Source organism: Fundulus heteroclitus, unplaced genomic scaffold, assembly GCF_011125445.2.
Source record: "Fundulus heteroclitus isolate FHET01 unplaced genomic scaffold, MU-UCD_Fhet_4.1 scaffold_566, whole genome shotgun sequence".
Classification (NCBI taxonomy): domain Eukaryota; kingdom Metazoa; phylum Chordata; class Actinopteri; order Cyprinodontiformes; family Fundulidae; genus Fundulus; species Fundulus heteroclitus.
Genome location: NW_023396996.1, coordinates 4,108 through 21,331, shown reverse-complemented (window position 1 = coordinate 21,331; position 17,224 = coordinate 4,108). Strand labels below are relative to the sequence as shown.

Here is a 17,224-nt window from a genome sequence, read left to right as displayed (position 1 = left end):
ATGAGCTCTGAAGCCTGACTGAAATTCTTCAAATAGGTCATTACTTTGTAAATGTTCACATAGTTAATTAGCAACTACTTTCACAAGAATTTTTGATGAGAAAAGAAGATTAGATAGGTCTGTAATTTAATAAGTCATCTTGATCAAGAAATGGTTTCTTAAGTAAAGGTTTAATAAGTTCATATAATTACTTTAAAAGCCTATGGTACATATCCACTTACTAAGAATAGATTGCATGGTGGAGGCCTTATACTATGCACCTAATAAGGGTTTCTTTATTATTAGACACCCGCCTATGCATTGAAAATGCATGGCGGAGGCCTTATACTATGCACCTAATAAGGTTTTCTTTATTCCTTATTTATCTTTCGTCACCGTTAATACAGCCCAAACCGTAGGGTCTACCCCCAAATACTATATATCGAAACGTTCGTCTCGACGCCGCGATGAGGGATTTTTGTACTTGACATCATTTCGGCTTACAGTTGGAACAAAATTCACCAAAAACCACAAAATTCACCAAAAACCACTTCTTCAACACAGTTGACGTCTCAAAAATGCACGACTGAGCACGGTACTGGCGTTTTGGTCGAGTGGGCTAGGTCTCGGGCTGCCAAGCAGAAGATCTTAGGTTCGAATCCAAGCTGTGCCAATTTCAGATGATTACATTTTTACCCAACATTTCATTTGCCTTTGGCTTTAAACAACTGTATTTCAATTTAAATCAATACAGTTCACCTCATGCCTTTAACTTTTTTATTCACATATTTCATTTTTTCATGCTACATTGAAGTATTTATTCATGTTTTAAGAACACCAATTTTCAGACCTCTCAACTTTTATCAAAAGTTAAGAGTGAGATTATGCTAATTTGGGGGCGGGGCTTGTTTGGGGGCAGGGCTAACCGGACCCTGGAAGAGCCGGTGGAGTCAACTCCATCTCATTTTCATCCCACCAGACAACGAAGTAGACATGTATTACTTTTGTTAAAAAAAGAGACGTATTAATACTTTATTGTTCAGTTAATGGATTAAAACATAAAAAATACACAATTGTTCAAATAATACTGAATAAAATTAAGTAGTTTTAAGTTATTGACCGAATTATTACACTGTTACACATTCATCTATGGGTTGTTTATCATTGTAAATCTATAACCTGATTGGTGATTCAGGCTGAGTTTCATCAAGCCTTTATGGTCAACAATCTCCCCTCAGCAGCAACACTGAAGCACACAGGTTCGCGCTGTGTCTTTACGCACGATCCAGCTGCTGATGTCTCCCTTTTTTCAGCTCCATGCACTTCTAGACTGTTACAGTTTATAACCATTATCACCTTTCACAGCGACAGGTTTCTCATCTCAGTCGCCGCGCTGACCAGACAAATTTCTATTGCTCTCGTCAGTGCGCTCTGCTCTGGGCGGTGAGGTGGGCAGATTTTACCCCCGTTGTTGCGTTGCGTGCGACGGATAAACAGTGGGGAAATGCATAACTAAATACTGTAAAGGGCTCCTATAAAGGGAACAGGGGTACTGACAGGTCTGAGATGAAGCCCCTGATGTTACAAGTTCTTTAAAATGACCCTTAAAAGTGCGCACCTGAATTAAAGCGCGAGGCAGCAGCCCACCGAAACGCCACTGATTCTATGTTGTTAAAAACAAAAGAGCATGAAACACAGCTACAGCTCTCCTATTGACTTTAACTGGCACACGTTGCTACCGATGTGAGGGAATAAACATAGTGATTCACGTTTTGAATGGTGAACGGTGATAAAAGCACCTGCTCCGAGGGAAGGGGGGGGGGGGGGGGGGCAAGCGCTGAGGCACAGAAATATGGTGCATGTAGTTAAAAAATGCAGAATTAATAAAAACGAAACTTATAAACAGACCAAGTGGCGTTTTAAACTGCATCTGGTTAGCAGAACTGTTTTATGATCCAGCGTGCAGCTACACTGAAAAAAAAGATACTTTGGATCAACTTAAAAAAATTACTGTAATTTGTTACACCTAAATTTATTACTTTGTCTCAAATTAACTTTCTGATGTGGTTGAAATTATACATTTGATTTACTAGAAATATATTTTTTTACTTTAAGCCAAAGAAAGAAACTGCATTCATACCAAGTAAAACTGTAATTTAGAACAAAGACCATAAACAAGTTTTATCCTTCGTTACAACTTAATTTTTTCAATTTGGAAAAATCAAGTTTTTTACATTACATATTAGTATAGATTTACTTTGGAATTAACTAATTGAAATGCTGTAATTTTGTTACATGAAATTTTTTTAATTTTTCTCAACTTAAATTTTTTAATCAGCACAAAGTCAAGTTTCTCTTGTACCTTACTCAAAACATTATATTTAGTCCCAAGCTAAAGTGTTACTCAATTTAAGTCAATGAGATTTTTTTTGCCTTTTTATAACTCAAAATTTCACATTACAAGCCAATTTCCCTACAATATAAAACTAAAATTCACTGAAATGATTCACTCCAGATACAAATTAAAAGCAGAAAATTCTCTTTAAAGGCCATTTATTTTTGATGAGTCTGAAAATATCACTTTCAAAAAGGCCAGTGCATATTTTACACAAAAATTAGGGAAAAGAAATGACATGTAAAATTAAACTAAATGTGGGTTTTTCCCATTTTCAGAACTAATGAAACTGCAAAATCATCAACTTACACATCTCAACATGTAAAAATACTTTTTTCACCTCTTTAAAACTTCAGAGATCCAAAGTGACAGTAGTAAAACAGTATAAACATTGCTGTCATTGCTAACATTTGAAATACCCATTAAGAGTATGAAAATGAACTTTAACCATTACAAATGTAGGAGACCCCAAAAAATTAAGAAAAAAAAAACACAGGTGCTGTGGGTTAAAATATCAAACCCAGTTAAAATAAAACAGAAAAAAACACAGCTAGTGCTCTGATGTGACTTACTGAATTTAGTATTCACATTTCAAAGGTTATATACATGCCACAATATTTCTACAACAGAAATAAATCCAACACAAAAAATAAAAATCACAAATTAAATAGTATTTTGAATTAAGTCTAATGTCTCCCTTATGTAACAATGACCCCTTAGATTAACCTGCAATGCCTTTGAACAGAAGCAATAAAACCAAACATGCAACCGTCTTTCTTTGACCAACCCCATATTTAGAGCTTGACACTCAGACTGCACACTCTGCGTGTCATTCTCTTTGGTTCAATCTCCATGAAGACTTTCTGCAGCGCATCGAAAGTGTGTCTGAGCTCACCTGGATAGCTTAAGTTCATAGCATAGATGAGGCCAAATAAGAGAGCACATCAATGTGCGATTGATGGCAGCTCATTAAGCACCTCCACACCTTCAATAATGATGCCTATGTCACATGGTGGCTTTAACGGATCCTCTTCCTCCCTGATGACAAACACGGCCATTGTGCACTGCTGAAGCTCTCTTTCTGCGTCATCCTTTTCAACAACCTGACAAAAAAAGACATTTATTGTACTCCTGAATGTCAAATGAATCAAGAAAAGCACAATTTATGTTACACTTTTAAAAATGTGTTGTGTCAGATCTCATTAAAATCCTGATCGAAGTAGCAGCAGTTATGTTATAAAACCAACAGGTTTGTAAACTCCTCATCTCCACCCCATGTCCGACAGTTCTATTTCATATAGGCGTAGCCCTTTAAGGCCGTCGCTAGTGGGTTTATCCCTTCGCGCGCGCGCGAGCACTGAAAACTTTAGTCCACGCCCACCTGCTGTGTGGGCCCCACTCCGGTCAGTATAAATAACGGTCAGACCGGACAATCGGCTCCCATTTTTTCTTCAGCGACTGAAGAGCACTGATCAAGATCAAGATGTCCAGCAGCAGAGGCAGCAGCATTCGTCTGTGCCTCTCCTGCCAGAACAGCTACATCATGGGGTTCGACCTCCATGCCGTGTGCGAGCGCTGCCTCGGTCCGCGGCATGCAGGGCGAGCCCTCACGCCCCGTTCCTCCTGCCCCTTCTGTGAGCTCCTCCCGCTGGAGGACAAACAGAGGAGGGTAGCTAGCTTCACGGCGGCCGCCGAGGAGGCTTTTCCCGCCATGGACAGCTACCCGCTGGACGCGTTCTTTAACGCTGGGCAGGAATCTAACGGTTCCCGCCTCAACAACGATGGCAGCAGCGGCCCCGCTACCGCTTCTCAGCCGCGGAGCTGGGCCGAGGAGGAGGAGCAGCTGGGCGGACGTTCAGCCGCTCCTCGTCTCCCGCCATCAGCTACCGCCCCGCTCCCGGCCGTTGGTGCGCTCCTCCTGGAGCTGCCAGCGATGATCCGGAGGGCAGCGCACCGTAAAGGTCTGGCTGTGCCGTTACCCCAAACCCCGCCTCGATCAGACGATCTAGCGGGACGGTTCGGTTCGGTTCACGTCCGCCGCCCGGACCCGATCTGGCCTCAGTATCCTGCTGTCACGGCATATCTGTCTGATTCAGCAGCTGAGCCCGCCAAATTAAAGGCGCCGGTCTCCACATACGCGCCTTTAACACGGGTGGAAGGATTCACCGAACGGTGTTTTCCTCCCGTCCCTCCTCTGGAGGCCAGCCTCGCCTCCGTGTTTGGGGTTGAGACCAACAGCCTCGCTGGACAGCGGCCTGTTCCCCCCGAGAAACACGATCAGCTGACCGTGGGGTTTTCCGACAGATCTCATCAGTGTGCCGTTCAGCTTGCTGCGGCCACTAATAATATCGCTCTCCTGGCCTTCGATCTCTCGAAGACGGCAGAGGAGCTGGATCTGCCGGCCGAGGCGAAGAACCAGCTCTGCAGCTCCGCTGACGCCATCCTGAGCCTCTGCGCGGCTTCAGCTGTCTGCTCTGCCCGCATCGCTGCCTGGCAAACGATGATCCAGCGGAACATCTGGCTGCATCTTTTTTCCTCCATCCCGGAGGATCTGAAAAAGGAGATGCTGGGGAGCCCCATCAGCCAGGATGCCCTGTTCGGGCCTCATTTTAAGTCGGCGCTGGAAAAGCTCCAGAAAACCGCCGAGGAGTCGGATACGCTTCGGGACCTGGTGCGGCCTCGCTCCGGCACCCGCGTCCCTCGCTCCTCTGATGGCTGGCGGGACCGCCGTAACCAGCGGCAGGAGTCCAGACGCTCCACGGCTCCCGGACTCTCCCGCTCCGCTCCTCCAGCAGCCTCCGCCTCCTCCCGGCACCAGCAGCCCTGCCCAGCGCGGCAGCCTGCGGCCCAGAGAGGCCGTCATCAGCCGAGAGGACAGAGGAGACAGGAGGCAGGAAATGTGTGTCATTTAGAATCTATGAAATGTTTTAAAATAAAACATAAACCTTCCTCAGAAGGCAAAATCCCAGCAAATTCCAGCCTTGCAGTGAGATCGGACGATCCCACAGCGGCTTCACACACATTCTCCACCCACGGTGAGCCGGTAGCCTCTAAACTTTCGTTTCAGACGCTCCGTTACCTCACGAGTCCTGAGCGGAGTGTCCCTCCCACTCCAGCCGAGACAATCCCTGAGCGGCCTGAGCCCAGAGAAACTCTCTGCGGTCAGCCTAGGCTCACTGACGCTGCTGCTGCTCCTCTTCCTCACTCCTCACACCGTGGGAGCGGAGGAAAATCAGCACAGCGGCAGCCAGCTGGTAAACGACGTTTTACCCACGCTGACGTCTCTGGTGGTGTAACGTCAGGTGGAACCGCTCTATTAGAGCAACATGTTCCCAGAAAACCTCCCTGCGCTCAGCCAGAGCCCACCGGGTTCTCTGCTGATGTCTCCTTCTCTCCTCCTCACTCATCGCGCAGTAGGAGCGGAGCAGAGACCTCGCTGTCATCACAGCAGCCGGCTGTGAAGCGACGTGTTATCCACACTTCCTCACAGCCCGGCCCTGCTGCCCCTCAGAACCCTGAGGCGGGTCTGCAGGTTAAAGCCGTGGTTCGGGCTGACCCACAGCAATTTCTGCTCGGGCCCCCCATGGGTTCCCCCCGGAGAATCTCCGAGGAGGACGGCGGCAGGGGCCCTAGCCTGGCTCGTAGCCACGAGCGCCATGGCGCAGCAGATCAATGCGCGTCCGCTCTCAGAGCGCTGCTCAGAGTGGCGGCGCGTATGTTCCCTGGACAGGTGGATGGACAGACTGATCAGCAGAGGCTACACGCTGCAGTTCCTGTCTCACCCTCCACGGTTCACAGGCATCGTGGAGACGGTTCTGGCCTCTCCAGAGCAGAGCGCTGCTCTCCTGTCGGAACTGTGGGAACTCCTGGAAAAAGACGTCATTTCCAGGGTTCCCCACGGGGAGGAAAACACGGGGTTCTACTCCCGTTATTTCCTGGTCCCAAAAAGAACGGGAGGAATGAGACCCATTCTAGATCTGTCCCTGTTCAACAAGACGATCGTGGAGAGACGGTTCCACATGCTGACAATCAGACAGCTGCTGGAGAACGTTCACCAGAACGACTGGTTCACCTCCATAGATCTGAAGGACGCATACTTCCATGTTCCCATCATCCCGAAACACAGGAAGTATCTGCGCTTCTCCTTCCAGGGGATTCCCTATCAGTACAACCGCCTGCCGTTCGGTTACTCTCTGGCCCCACGCACGTTCTCCAAATGCGTGGAAACGGCGCTGCAGCCGCTGCGCTCCGCAGGAATGAGAATCCTCTTTTATCTGGACGATCTGCTCTTGCTGGCTCGATCCAGAGAGGAAGCGGCGGTGCAGACCAGAGCTCTGGCCACACACCTGACAGAACTGGGCTTCTCCTTAAACTGGGAGAAAAGTTCTGTTCTCCCGTCCCAGCTGATAGTTTATCTGGGCGTGGAGCTAAACTCGGCCACCATGAGAGCCCGACTCTCACAGCCCAGAGCAGACGCGCTGTCCGCGCTGCTCCGCCGGGTCAGACCTCACAGCACAGTGACAGCTCTGACCGTCATGCGGCTGCTGGGGATGATGTCAGCGGCCCACGTGGTGGTTCCGCTGGGTCTGCTTCACATGAGGCGCCTGCAGAGATGGTTCACGCGCCTGCGCATAGACCCTGTGCGCCACAAGAGGCGGATGATTGCAGTCCCTCCGTCAGTGGCAGCCGACATGGCCCACTGGGGAAACCCACCCACTCTGTCAGAGGGAGTTCCCCTCAGCAGACCTACGTCACACGTCCCGGTGTTCACAGACGCGTCGCTGTCGGGCTGGGGAGGGACGTGTCTGTCCCAGGTAGTGGGAGACAAGTGGCCAGACCACACGTCTCTCCACATAAACGTGCTGGAGCTCCTCACGGTGCTGAAGGTGACTCAGCATTTCGCTCCCCTGCTGCGGGATCAGCATGTTCTGATCCACACCGACAACAGAGTCGCAGCGGCGTACATAAACCGGCAAGGCGGCGTGCGCTCAGCTCAGCTGCTGAACGTGGCCAGACGGCTGCTGTGCTGGGCACGCACCAACCTGCTCTCCATCAGAGCAGTTTACATCCCCGGTGTCCTGAACAGAGGAGCGGACATCATGTCCAGAGGGGGTCCTCGTCACGGAGACTGGACCCTCCACCACGACCTGATCTCTCAGATCTGGAGCAGGTTCGGCAGGCCAGCAGTGGACCTGTTCTCCACACGAGAGAACGCACAGTGTGGTTCTCCCTGAGCCCGAAGAAGGATCCTCCTCTAGGAGTGGACGCCTTCGCTCATCCGTGGCCACAGACGCTCCTTTACGCCTTCCCTCCGGTTCCGCTGATACCGCGGCTCCTGGACCGGGTTCGCGGCGAACAGCATCGGGTGATTCTCATAGCCCCCGAGCGCACAGGAGCTCCGTGGTTCCCCAACCTGCAGCAGTTGCTGTCAGGCCGCCCGTGGCAGCTGCCGTGGAGGGAGGATGCGCTCCTCCAGGCAGGAGGAGCGATCAGGAGCTACCCGGAAATAGGCCAGCGTCTCTGGGCCTGGCCGCTGAACGGGAGCGCTTAGAGAGGCTCGGTCTTCCACAAGATGTCGTGCGCACCATTCAGGGCGCACGGGCCGCCTCTACAACAGCGCTATATGCGTCAAAATGGAAAGCTTTTGAGCGCTGGTGTGCGGAGAAAGGCGTGGATCCCATTTCATGTCCTCTAGCCTGCATATTGACGTTTCTCCAGCTGCTCATGGACAGGAATTTAGCACTCAGCACAATTAAGACTTATACTGCGGCTATTTCCTCTTGTCATGAAGGTTTTGGTGACAGAACTGTCTTTAACCATCCTCTGACTAAGCGCTTCCTGAGAGGTGTACGCAGACACAGACCCGTGTCACGTCCACTGGTTCCTCAGTGGGATTTAGCGCTGGTTTTTCGCGCTTTGGTTTAAAGCACCTTTTGAGCCTTTAGATCAGGCTCCAATGAAACTGCTGTCATTGAAAACAGCTCTGCTGTTAGCGCTGACGTCTGCAAAGAGAGTGAGCGATCTGTCCGCCCTCTCTGTTGCTCCTTCCTGTCTCAGCGTACAGGGGGACGGCAGCTCAGCGGTGCTGCGTCCTAATCCTGCGTTCACACCCAAGAGCATCACAAGCTCTTTCAGATCGAGGGTGATAACTTTGAATGGCTTCTATCCTCCTCCTCACAGCTCTGAGGAGGAAGTCACTGCGCCATCTCCTCTGTCCCGTGCGCGCGCTCTCGTGTTACGTGGCGCGCACGGCTGCACTGCGCCGCACAGAGCGCCTGTTTGTGCATTACAGAGACAATTCTGCAGGACAGCCTTTATCTGCGCAGCGCCTCTCACACTGGCTGTGTGAGGCTATTTCTCAGGCTTATGTTTCCTCTGGGTTGGAGCCTCCAGAGAAGCTCAGAGCTCACTCCACCAGAGGGATCTCCTCCTCCACAGCACTGCATGGAGGAATGACAGTGGAAGACATCTGCACGGCAGCTTCCTGGTCATCTCCGTGCTCATTTATCAGGTTTTACCTGCGCGATGTCTCAGCTTTCTCCATGACTCATTCTGTTCTCAGAGTTCTGACAGAATGATCATTACGCTCATCTGGACAACCTCCTCCCACCTGCAGTGGGAAAGGTTTATTCTCCAGTCCCATTTGGCGACCTCTGCTGTTTGCTGTTGATCTTCTCTCTCTGTTACCAGAGATGATGAAGACAAAAACGAGCAGGCATGTTTATGTTGCAGCATTATGGTTCAGCTGCTAATTGTTTCCTGCCCCTCTCAGGGGTTGTTCGCCTGCTCCGTTCATTGTTAGACGGTTACAGTTTGTAACTTGTCCTCTTCGTCATTGGCAGCAGGTTTGGTTTCAACCTCTGCCCAGACCTCTGCGCTGTGGTGTGCACCACTACAGAGAGGATGACATCTTAATGACTGAAGAGTGTTATCTCTGCGAGCCTTTGGCTAGTTCTACGCAGCGTTAATGTTACAGTTCATAACCTTCGTTATCACTGTTCACAGACTCTGGTCTGTCATTCAGCCTCCGTCCTGAACAGAGAGGTTCCTCCTCTCGGTGGTTCAGCTGCGCATTGCGCTTCTGAGTGCGTAATTACGCACACTGGAGGCTGAGGTGAAGTTCCTTGTGAGAACATGTGGTTTAGGCTTGTGGTTCGGTTGGACCCAGTGAGGCATGGACCACATCCTGCTTCGCCTTTAAACCCACTAGCGACGGCCTTAAAGGGCGGAGCCTATATGAAATAGAACGTTGGTTACGTACCGTAACCCAAGATTCTATGAATATAGGCGTAGCCCTTTAAGTTCTGGGCCTCACTGGTTCCTGAATGGCTGAAGAAAAATAGCTATTTGGGAGCCGATTGTCCGGTCTGACCGTTATTTATACTGACCGGAGTGGGGCCCACACAGCAGGTGGGCGTGGACTAAAGTTTTCAGTGCTCGCGCGCGCGCGAAGGGATAAACCCACTAGCGACGGCCTTAAAGGGCTACGCCTATATTCATAGAATCTTGGGTTACGGTACGTAACCAACGTTTTTCTCTCTGCACGCAACCCCTCCTAGTCCGTGGGCCAGAATCTGTAGGACGTCTCCTTAAGACATTTCGTATGAACTGTCAGGGGGCAACTTTCTTGCACTTGGATCAGTTGCTACACATAGCAGTGATCTCAAAACACCAATGTTCCCACGTTTTCACTTGCACATTAATAAGTTAAAGCTGATAAATCTAAACTGTTGCGCTCCGGTCCAAGAGGTCATGTGATTCGATCTTTGCTGCTCAGCCAATCAGATCGCTGTATTGTCAGCTAAGTGCGTTCAACCATTTCATCATGGCTGCGCCCGTAAAGGGTTGTATGCGTTTTTTTTCCAGACGAAGAAAGCCCAATAATAGCATTTTCTGGCTCTAGTTGACAAAGATCTTTATGGCAAGAAGAAAGAAATAGCCCAGTCCATCCATCATTCATTTTCTAACACGATTGTCCCTGCTGGGATCTTGGGGGGTGCTGGTGTCTATCTCCAGCTGTCAATGGGCGAGAGGCGGGGTACACCCTGGACAGGTTGCCAGTCTATCGCAGGGCAGAAATAGCCCAGACTTTTGCCCAATTTACTGTGAAAATGCTATTATTGGGCTTTCTTTGTCTGGAAACAAATGTTTACAACCGTTTACAGGCGTAGCCATGATGAACTGTTGAACTCGCTCAGCTGACAATACAGCGATCTGATTGGCTGAGCAGCAAAAATCGAATCACATGACCTCTTTGACCGGAGCGCCACAGTTTAGATTTTTTTATCGGCTATAACTTATTAATGTGCAAGTGAAAACGTGGGAACATTGGTGTTTTGAGATCACTGCTATGTGTAGCAACTTATCCCGGTGGAAGAAAGTTGCCGTCTGACATTTCAGACGAAAAGTCACCATACAGATTCTGGCCCATGGCCTCTCCCCCTCAACAATCCCGACTAAGCAGAGCAAAGTACTGGGTCGCTCGGGGGACCAAAACCAAGTGAAAGTTAAGCGCCAGATAAATGTGTATGCAAAGGTAACCTGTGATTTACAAAGCCTGGGGCTTCACAAAAGCTGTTAGCAGCGCACCGCACAGTACATCTGTGCTGCGGCTGTAGTGACTACGCTCACCCCCTTCCGCTCAACAGTAGCATGTGCACCCTGAAAGAGCAACATTTGCACAGGACTACTCAGTTTTTGGTGGGAAACCCTGCAGACATTTTAAATGGGATCAGCAATTGTATATGAATTTATCATAAATTAACCTAAGTAATTTATTGGGAACTGAGCTCATGTAAATGAACTTTTCTGAAGTTTAAGTGATTAACAGCAAAATATCGTACCAGAAACTCCTTGATCAGTTTTTGTACATCTTCCCCAAGGTACAAGATGAGGCACTTCAGCAGACACTCTCTCTTTAGGCTCACATCTAGGCTCTAGGTGAGAGTGCAAAACACAAACCATACAACTTGACTAAAGATGCAAACATGTACATGTCTAAATGAGAACTTAGATCTGCAGTAATTGCTGCCAAACCGGTGAATAGCCTGTCAAAATCAGATGAGAAACATTCTACTTCTTCCAAAACGATCTAATTTCACAATCCAGTGTTCTGATAGTGACACATGAAAATTATTGCTTTTATTTACAATTTTTTCTGATACGCTAGTTTTGCAACACTAAGCAAATACATACCTGATCAAGAACCTTCAATACATCGCGTGTCTTCTCTCTGATAGCTCCTCCCTTGTTCCTGATGATCTCCATCAGCTTACCATGGTGCTTGTCCAAAGAGGCCAGGAATCGTGGTTGAAGTGGAACAGTAGTAATCCTCATAAATTCAGCATTGATCTGCATAAAAACAATATCACAAGCAAATGTTATTATATTTCACATCAAAACTGTGTGGTGTGTCTCATCTTTCTATGACAAGACCTAAACATGCATTCTGAATTGCTTTGGCTCAGTTGATACATGATTTATAGGCCACTCCTGAACTATTGCCATTACTGGAAAAAAAATACTTACCTCGTCCACTGAGAACAATGCAGGCCATCTTTCTTTCACCTGTTCCACTCCTAGTTCCTTTGTCACAATTTCCTGTCTTCGCAGAGAAAAAGTCTTGTCCATTTTATTCTTGATCAATGCACGATTGTTTCGCTTCTTTGCTTCGCTCAGAAGTGTCACTCTCTCAGCTTCCAAAATATCTTGAGTCTCTCCAGTTGGAATGTCAGGAATGTGGTTGGCTTCTCCTCTCCGTGGTCTCTTCACGTTTTTTGCTGGCAATGCATCCTCCGCACCTTTGTACTTCAGTGAATTTGCAAGTAATTCAGCACATCCAATGCCCTTTAGCTGAGTTCGGTAGTTGCCCATCTTTGTCTTCAGCCGACATTTCCATCCATAGCAACCATTGTACGAACCAGGTTCATAGAGGCATGGATGCTTCTTGATTAGTGCTTCGGCTACAGCACTGAAGTCAGCATCTGTTGGGTAGGGTTTATACTTGTAAATCTCTTCAGCTACCTTTTTTAGAATATCTGTTATTGTTTTAGGACTTGCTGTGAGTGGTCTCTTGTTTGACCGATACACTGCATTTGCCTTTTCTAACTGCAGTTCAGTGTCATAGGAGAACGTTGGCATTGGAAACTCTCTTGGCCACATCTGGGTTCTTGTAGAGACAGAGCTGGAAGGTGAGGACAGGAGCTCTGTGTCATCTGTCTGAGTAGACTCTACATCATTACATCCAGGGATGGCTTGGCTATCATCAGTTACTGGGATGACCTTGATAGTTGCCACATTTTCAAGTTCACTAGTAGATGTCAAGTTCACTAGTGCATCACTAAAGTCTCTATCTTGGTACTGTAGTCTAAACTTGCCATTTACTCCACACATCTTCCTCACTTGGTTTAAAAGCTCTTCCACAGTCTCTGGAATTCCACCAGGCAGAATTAGCTTCCTGGTGTCATCAGGATTTAAATCACTCGCAACTTAGCTGGCCTTTTCTCTGCCATGTCAGCTTATCCAAAGGGATCTAGAAAAGACAAGAATTAATACACAGTATTAGTTGTGGTACAAAATTGTCCATAACATACAGAATTATGGTGAAAATATAAGGCAGTTCACTAAAGCAAGTAAGAGGGAGGGAAAAATCAAACTGTTAAGGCCTAATGTTACCTTCAAAACGATATGGCAATTAGAAGAAAAGGGGACATTCTTTGCAAAATGGGTGAATATTTTAATGAAAATTAAATGGAGAAAAGAAACAAAGGAAGCTAAAGAAAAATCTGATAATTGAGAAAACCTACACCCATTCATATAAAACCTATAGATGTATGTATCTCTTCAAAGAGATGATGCGCCGTCCGCCAACTATGTAGTAAGCCAGAGGGTAGGGATCTGTCAGTTCTTGCACCCCAACAAGCTGTAGCTCTTTTGTAGCAGGTACGACAAGTCGTAGGCTCGATAATGCTCCAGATACCAGGCATCCAGTTTTTTGACAATAAAAATAGTGTCTCTTGTAGCACAATCATGTGAACAATTTCACAAAACTCTGGAAGTCCAGCCAGCGACCCATGGGCCACCACCATTCCAGTCCTGTAGTTATAACCATTGTAGGATACATGTTTTGCAAGGTTTACAGTGTCTATATGTGTTTTTTTCTCTTGACTGCCAGGACAATATCCTCATTCAGAACATCAAGAGGAAGTGTTGAAAGATCAGAAACCTCCAAAGATGGCTTATGAAATCCAGACATGTGCAGATTATACGCAGTCTGAAACTGGTGTCTCTGGGCTAATGAATACAATATATTTTTGTAACAGTTTGTATGACGGATTACTCTTTTAAAGAAGCTATGTTTAGATTCAAATCTCATAGTCCAAAGTGCAACAAGGGGGCCAAACTGGCGGATCAACAGGGGATAATGCTCCAAGTAGTGATCTTTTGGGCCGAATCCTTTCATGAGGGAAAACTTCTTGGAATACTGCCCTGTGTTCTGATATCTTGAAGTCTAGATAAGCAATAGAGTCCTCAGTGTGAAGAGGCGCAACAACAAGTTCTACTATGTCTTTTAAATCACACAGGACCTGCCACCGCTGGTTCACTTGAAGGAACTCTAGCTCCAATCAGAGAGGAAGAAATCTCAGCAGGCTCCAATTCTCGTGTGCATTTCCTCCAATTGTTCTTTTTGTAGTGTAGGTGAGGGGCACAAGATGGGGGGCGGTTTGTCTTATCAGTCCACTTAAATGGAAATGTTGCTATTGCTTCATTCAAATTGGCTAATGTAAAATATTTCTTAGAAATGAGAACACCAAGACAAAGAGCAATCTCAACAGGGATAATTTCAAAACCTGCAATACTATGGGCCCCGAGATTGTCTGCTACAACACAATGAACAAAGCCTTTCACAGTTTTCCCCCAACTTAGAAATAAACAGTCCCTGTTGTAATGTTATCAGATCATCTACTAAGGGCTTCAGTACACTGTCAAAACCATAAGACTTGACATCCTCACTACGAATAAGTGCAGCTAAATATATATTACCTAATGATGAGTGACAACTAGCAGGTAGGTTTCCCAATGCCCAATATACCCCACATATTTTGTGTTTTTTTTTCTGGAGGTACCAAGAGGATTACAGATTTCAAAATCATCTACATACAAAATAAGTGAAATTGCACACTCTTTTGACAACTCCAAATTTTCTTTATAATTACTACCATCATAAAAGCATCTATACTGTATTCTATCTGATTGAATTTTATGGGGGGATTTCAAATTGATTGATAGATCTAGAAAAGTTTGACAACTTAGAATCTCCTGTAACGATTTAAGTATAGAGATGTATTGAAAAGATTTTTTGTTATGGGAGTCAAGCACAAATTCTGTAGGTTCTACTTTTTTAAAATGTTTTTTGTAGTACACCTTTCGCTTGTAAGCAGTGGAAAGTGGGCCACAACCACTAAATGTTGCTGTGACTGGATTAGACTTGCAAATAGTAGATGCTAAGTCTTGCAGAAACAGTTTCATCTACTTGACAGTTGCCATTCTGTAAGTGGTTAGATATGGTTTGATGGATAAGAGGGGACAGAGGCCAGTGCCAAGTAAATAGTCGAACTCTTGCAATAGTTCATCAACAGCAAACACTAGGAACAAGATAAATATGTTCTAACTTCAATAAGAGAGAGGCAACTTTGAGCTCAACATTATGTGTCAAGTCATTTAAATCCAAACTCAAATCATCTAGGTCAGCTGCACTTAAATCAGGGAATCAAGACCGACGCTATCAGAACAATCACTTTCAAACGGAAACACCTAAAATTGACCCCTGTTTCTGTATTATTCCAAGCTTCAAGTCATTTACCGAGCAATTCTTATGATTTCTGCTTCTGTGAGTTCGAAAGGAACCATAAATATTTGTTCTGCTACGAACACCCTTCAAACACGCAATCAAACTGTTTTTCACTATTTTTCAGATGCTGAGCTATATGTTGAAAATATTCTTGTTAAAGTTGAATGTTTATTACAGTTGCATAAAAGACATTTAAATGTGGTTAGTTCAGTCTGTGGGAGGATTGCTGATGAGATCTTGACAGTGGGTCAAAAGTGCCTTCCAAGTTTTTGCAGGGTACATGGACAGTCTAAATGGATGCATGGATAAGAATTGGTGGGCGTCCATAAGTATGTTGTTCAAGCTTATAATGTTTAAGAAGCTCAGATCTTCGTGACACAGAGGCCACCACAGTATTTGCATTTCCACATTCATTGGAAGACTGGGGAAGGAAAAGAATATCCACCTTACCTTGCCACTTAATACATTTCACAAAATGCACCATGGTAAATGCATATTTGCATCTACTGAAGCAGTTATCAATGTACTTATTGAACAGAAACACACAACACATAAGAGCTGCTAACTTCTTATTAATTCAGAGATTTTAAAAGCTGTACTGAAACGTAAGTCTTTTAAATTTGATCAAACTCTCTAACTAAATCTGCAGATTCTCCTAAGTAATTTGAAAGCTGAAGGTCATTTAAAAAAATAAATAAAAATAAAATAATGTTCTGTGATTTATTATTTTTTTTGCCACAATAACTGCAGTCATCACACATTTAAAATAAAAAATTAACAGTATTTAAAACCCCTTTTCTCGTTTTTACTGCTACTGTCTGTTAAAATTAAGGTTCATTTTGTTTGCAATAGGTTAAAAAAAGTAAAAAGTCTAAAAAAATAAAATTGTCACTTAAATATACATGAAAATGTCCACAGTTGTTCATTTTGGGACTTACCACTATCTATCTTTTCAGGAACAACCTGTAAAACAGAAATAAAGAATGTGAACACAAACAATACCAAGACATTCTGTACTGACAGGAAAGAGAATTAAATTCAAATGCATCTTTTTTTTCCCTATAGATCCTCTCTATTGGTGGTACACAAATTAAATTAAATAATATTGTCCATATTTCATTTAGCCAAACAATCTAACATGTGCTCCTTACCTGGTTTATTTTAAACAGCCTAAACCCTGAACGCTCTTACTGAAAAAACCAGCCAATCGTTTAAGAGTTGTGTAGTTTGCATGCAGCAATTAGCGCCATGTTGCGTTTGCCGAAACTGAACGGCATGCGGCGGCAATACTCAAATAACGGTGAACATTGAAACTCAGCATCATAATAGTAACACGACAAGCTCCCTAACATTATCCCACATATTCACAGTCCGTCTTACCCTAAATGTTAGGACTCTTACCGCGGAGTTCCTCTCCCATTACCTCTACTGCAGAAGAAACATGCAGGGACGCCTAGCCTCAAGCTTTATAAAAAAAAAAAAAAAAAAAAAAAAAAAAATCCCGCTCCCTGTATTAAAGCTATACGATTAAATGGGTCTTACCACCACTAAATAATGAGGACAAGCGCTTAGTATTGGCATGACTGATCAATGTTATTAACCACATTAACTTAGCACTTGTCAAAAAAAAGCAAAGAAAGCATCGCTCCCTGCAAGCTAACAAGTGCAATCCTGCTTTAGCTCGGTTTAGCTAGGTTAGCATTAGTGCAGAAAACACAGACAACATTTAAAATAATTTTAGTTGTCCTTCCTGAAACTAATAATATGCATAGCAACCCTACATTACCGCAAAAGTTTTTTAATTCTTACCGTGTTTTAAGAGTTTCTCCGCGGACGACAGCCGGTCGACGTCTTCCTGCGAGGGAGCAGTAATGGCTGACTGCAAAGTCGGAAAATGCGGTTTGATGTGACGTCACGCTGTCACGTGACAAAGAAACTTTAAATTGGAAGTGAAAATACAATTTATTTAGAGTTTGTTTTATTTAATTTTATCCAGGGGG

At 45.4% G+C, this 17,224-nt stretch overlaps 1 protein-coding gene across 1 annotated transcript; it reads right to left on the bottom strand.

The window, feature by feature from the left end:
* Positions 1-7,802: 7,802 nt before the first annotated feature.
* Positions 7,803-12,825, bottom strand: LOC118561134. The gene is made up of 3 exons (XM_036133058.1): positions 11,903-12,825; positions 11,570-11,725; positions 7,803-7,907 (listed from the first exon to the last, which is right to left on the bottom strand). Exons 1-3 carry the CDS (start codon positions 12,764-12,766, stop codon positions 7,803-7,805), a joined length of 1,125 nt encoding a protein of 374 aa, XP_035988951.1. The 5' UTR covers positions 12,767-12,825.
* Between the last annotated feature and the right edge of the window lie 4,399 nt (positions 12,826-17,224).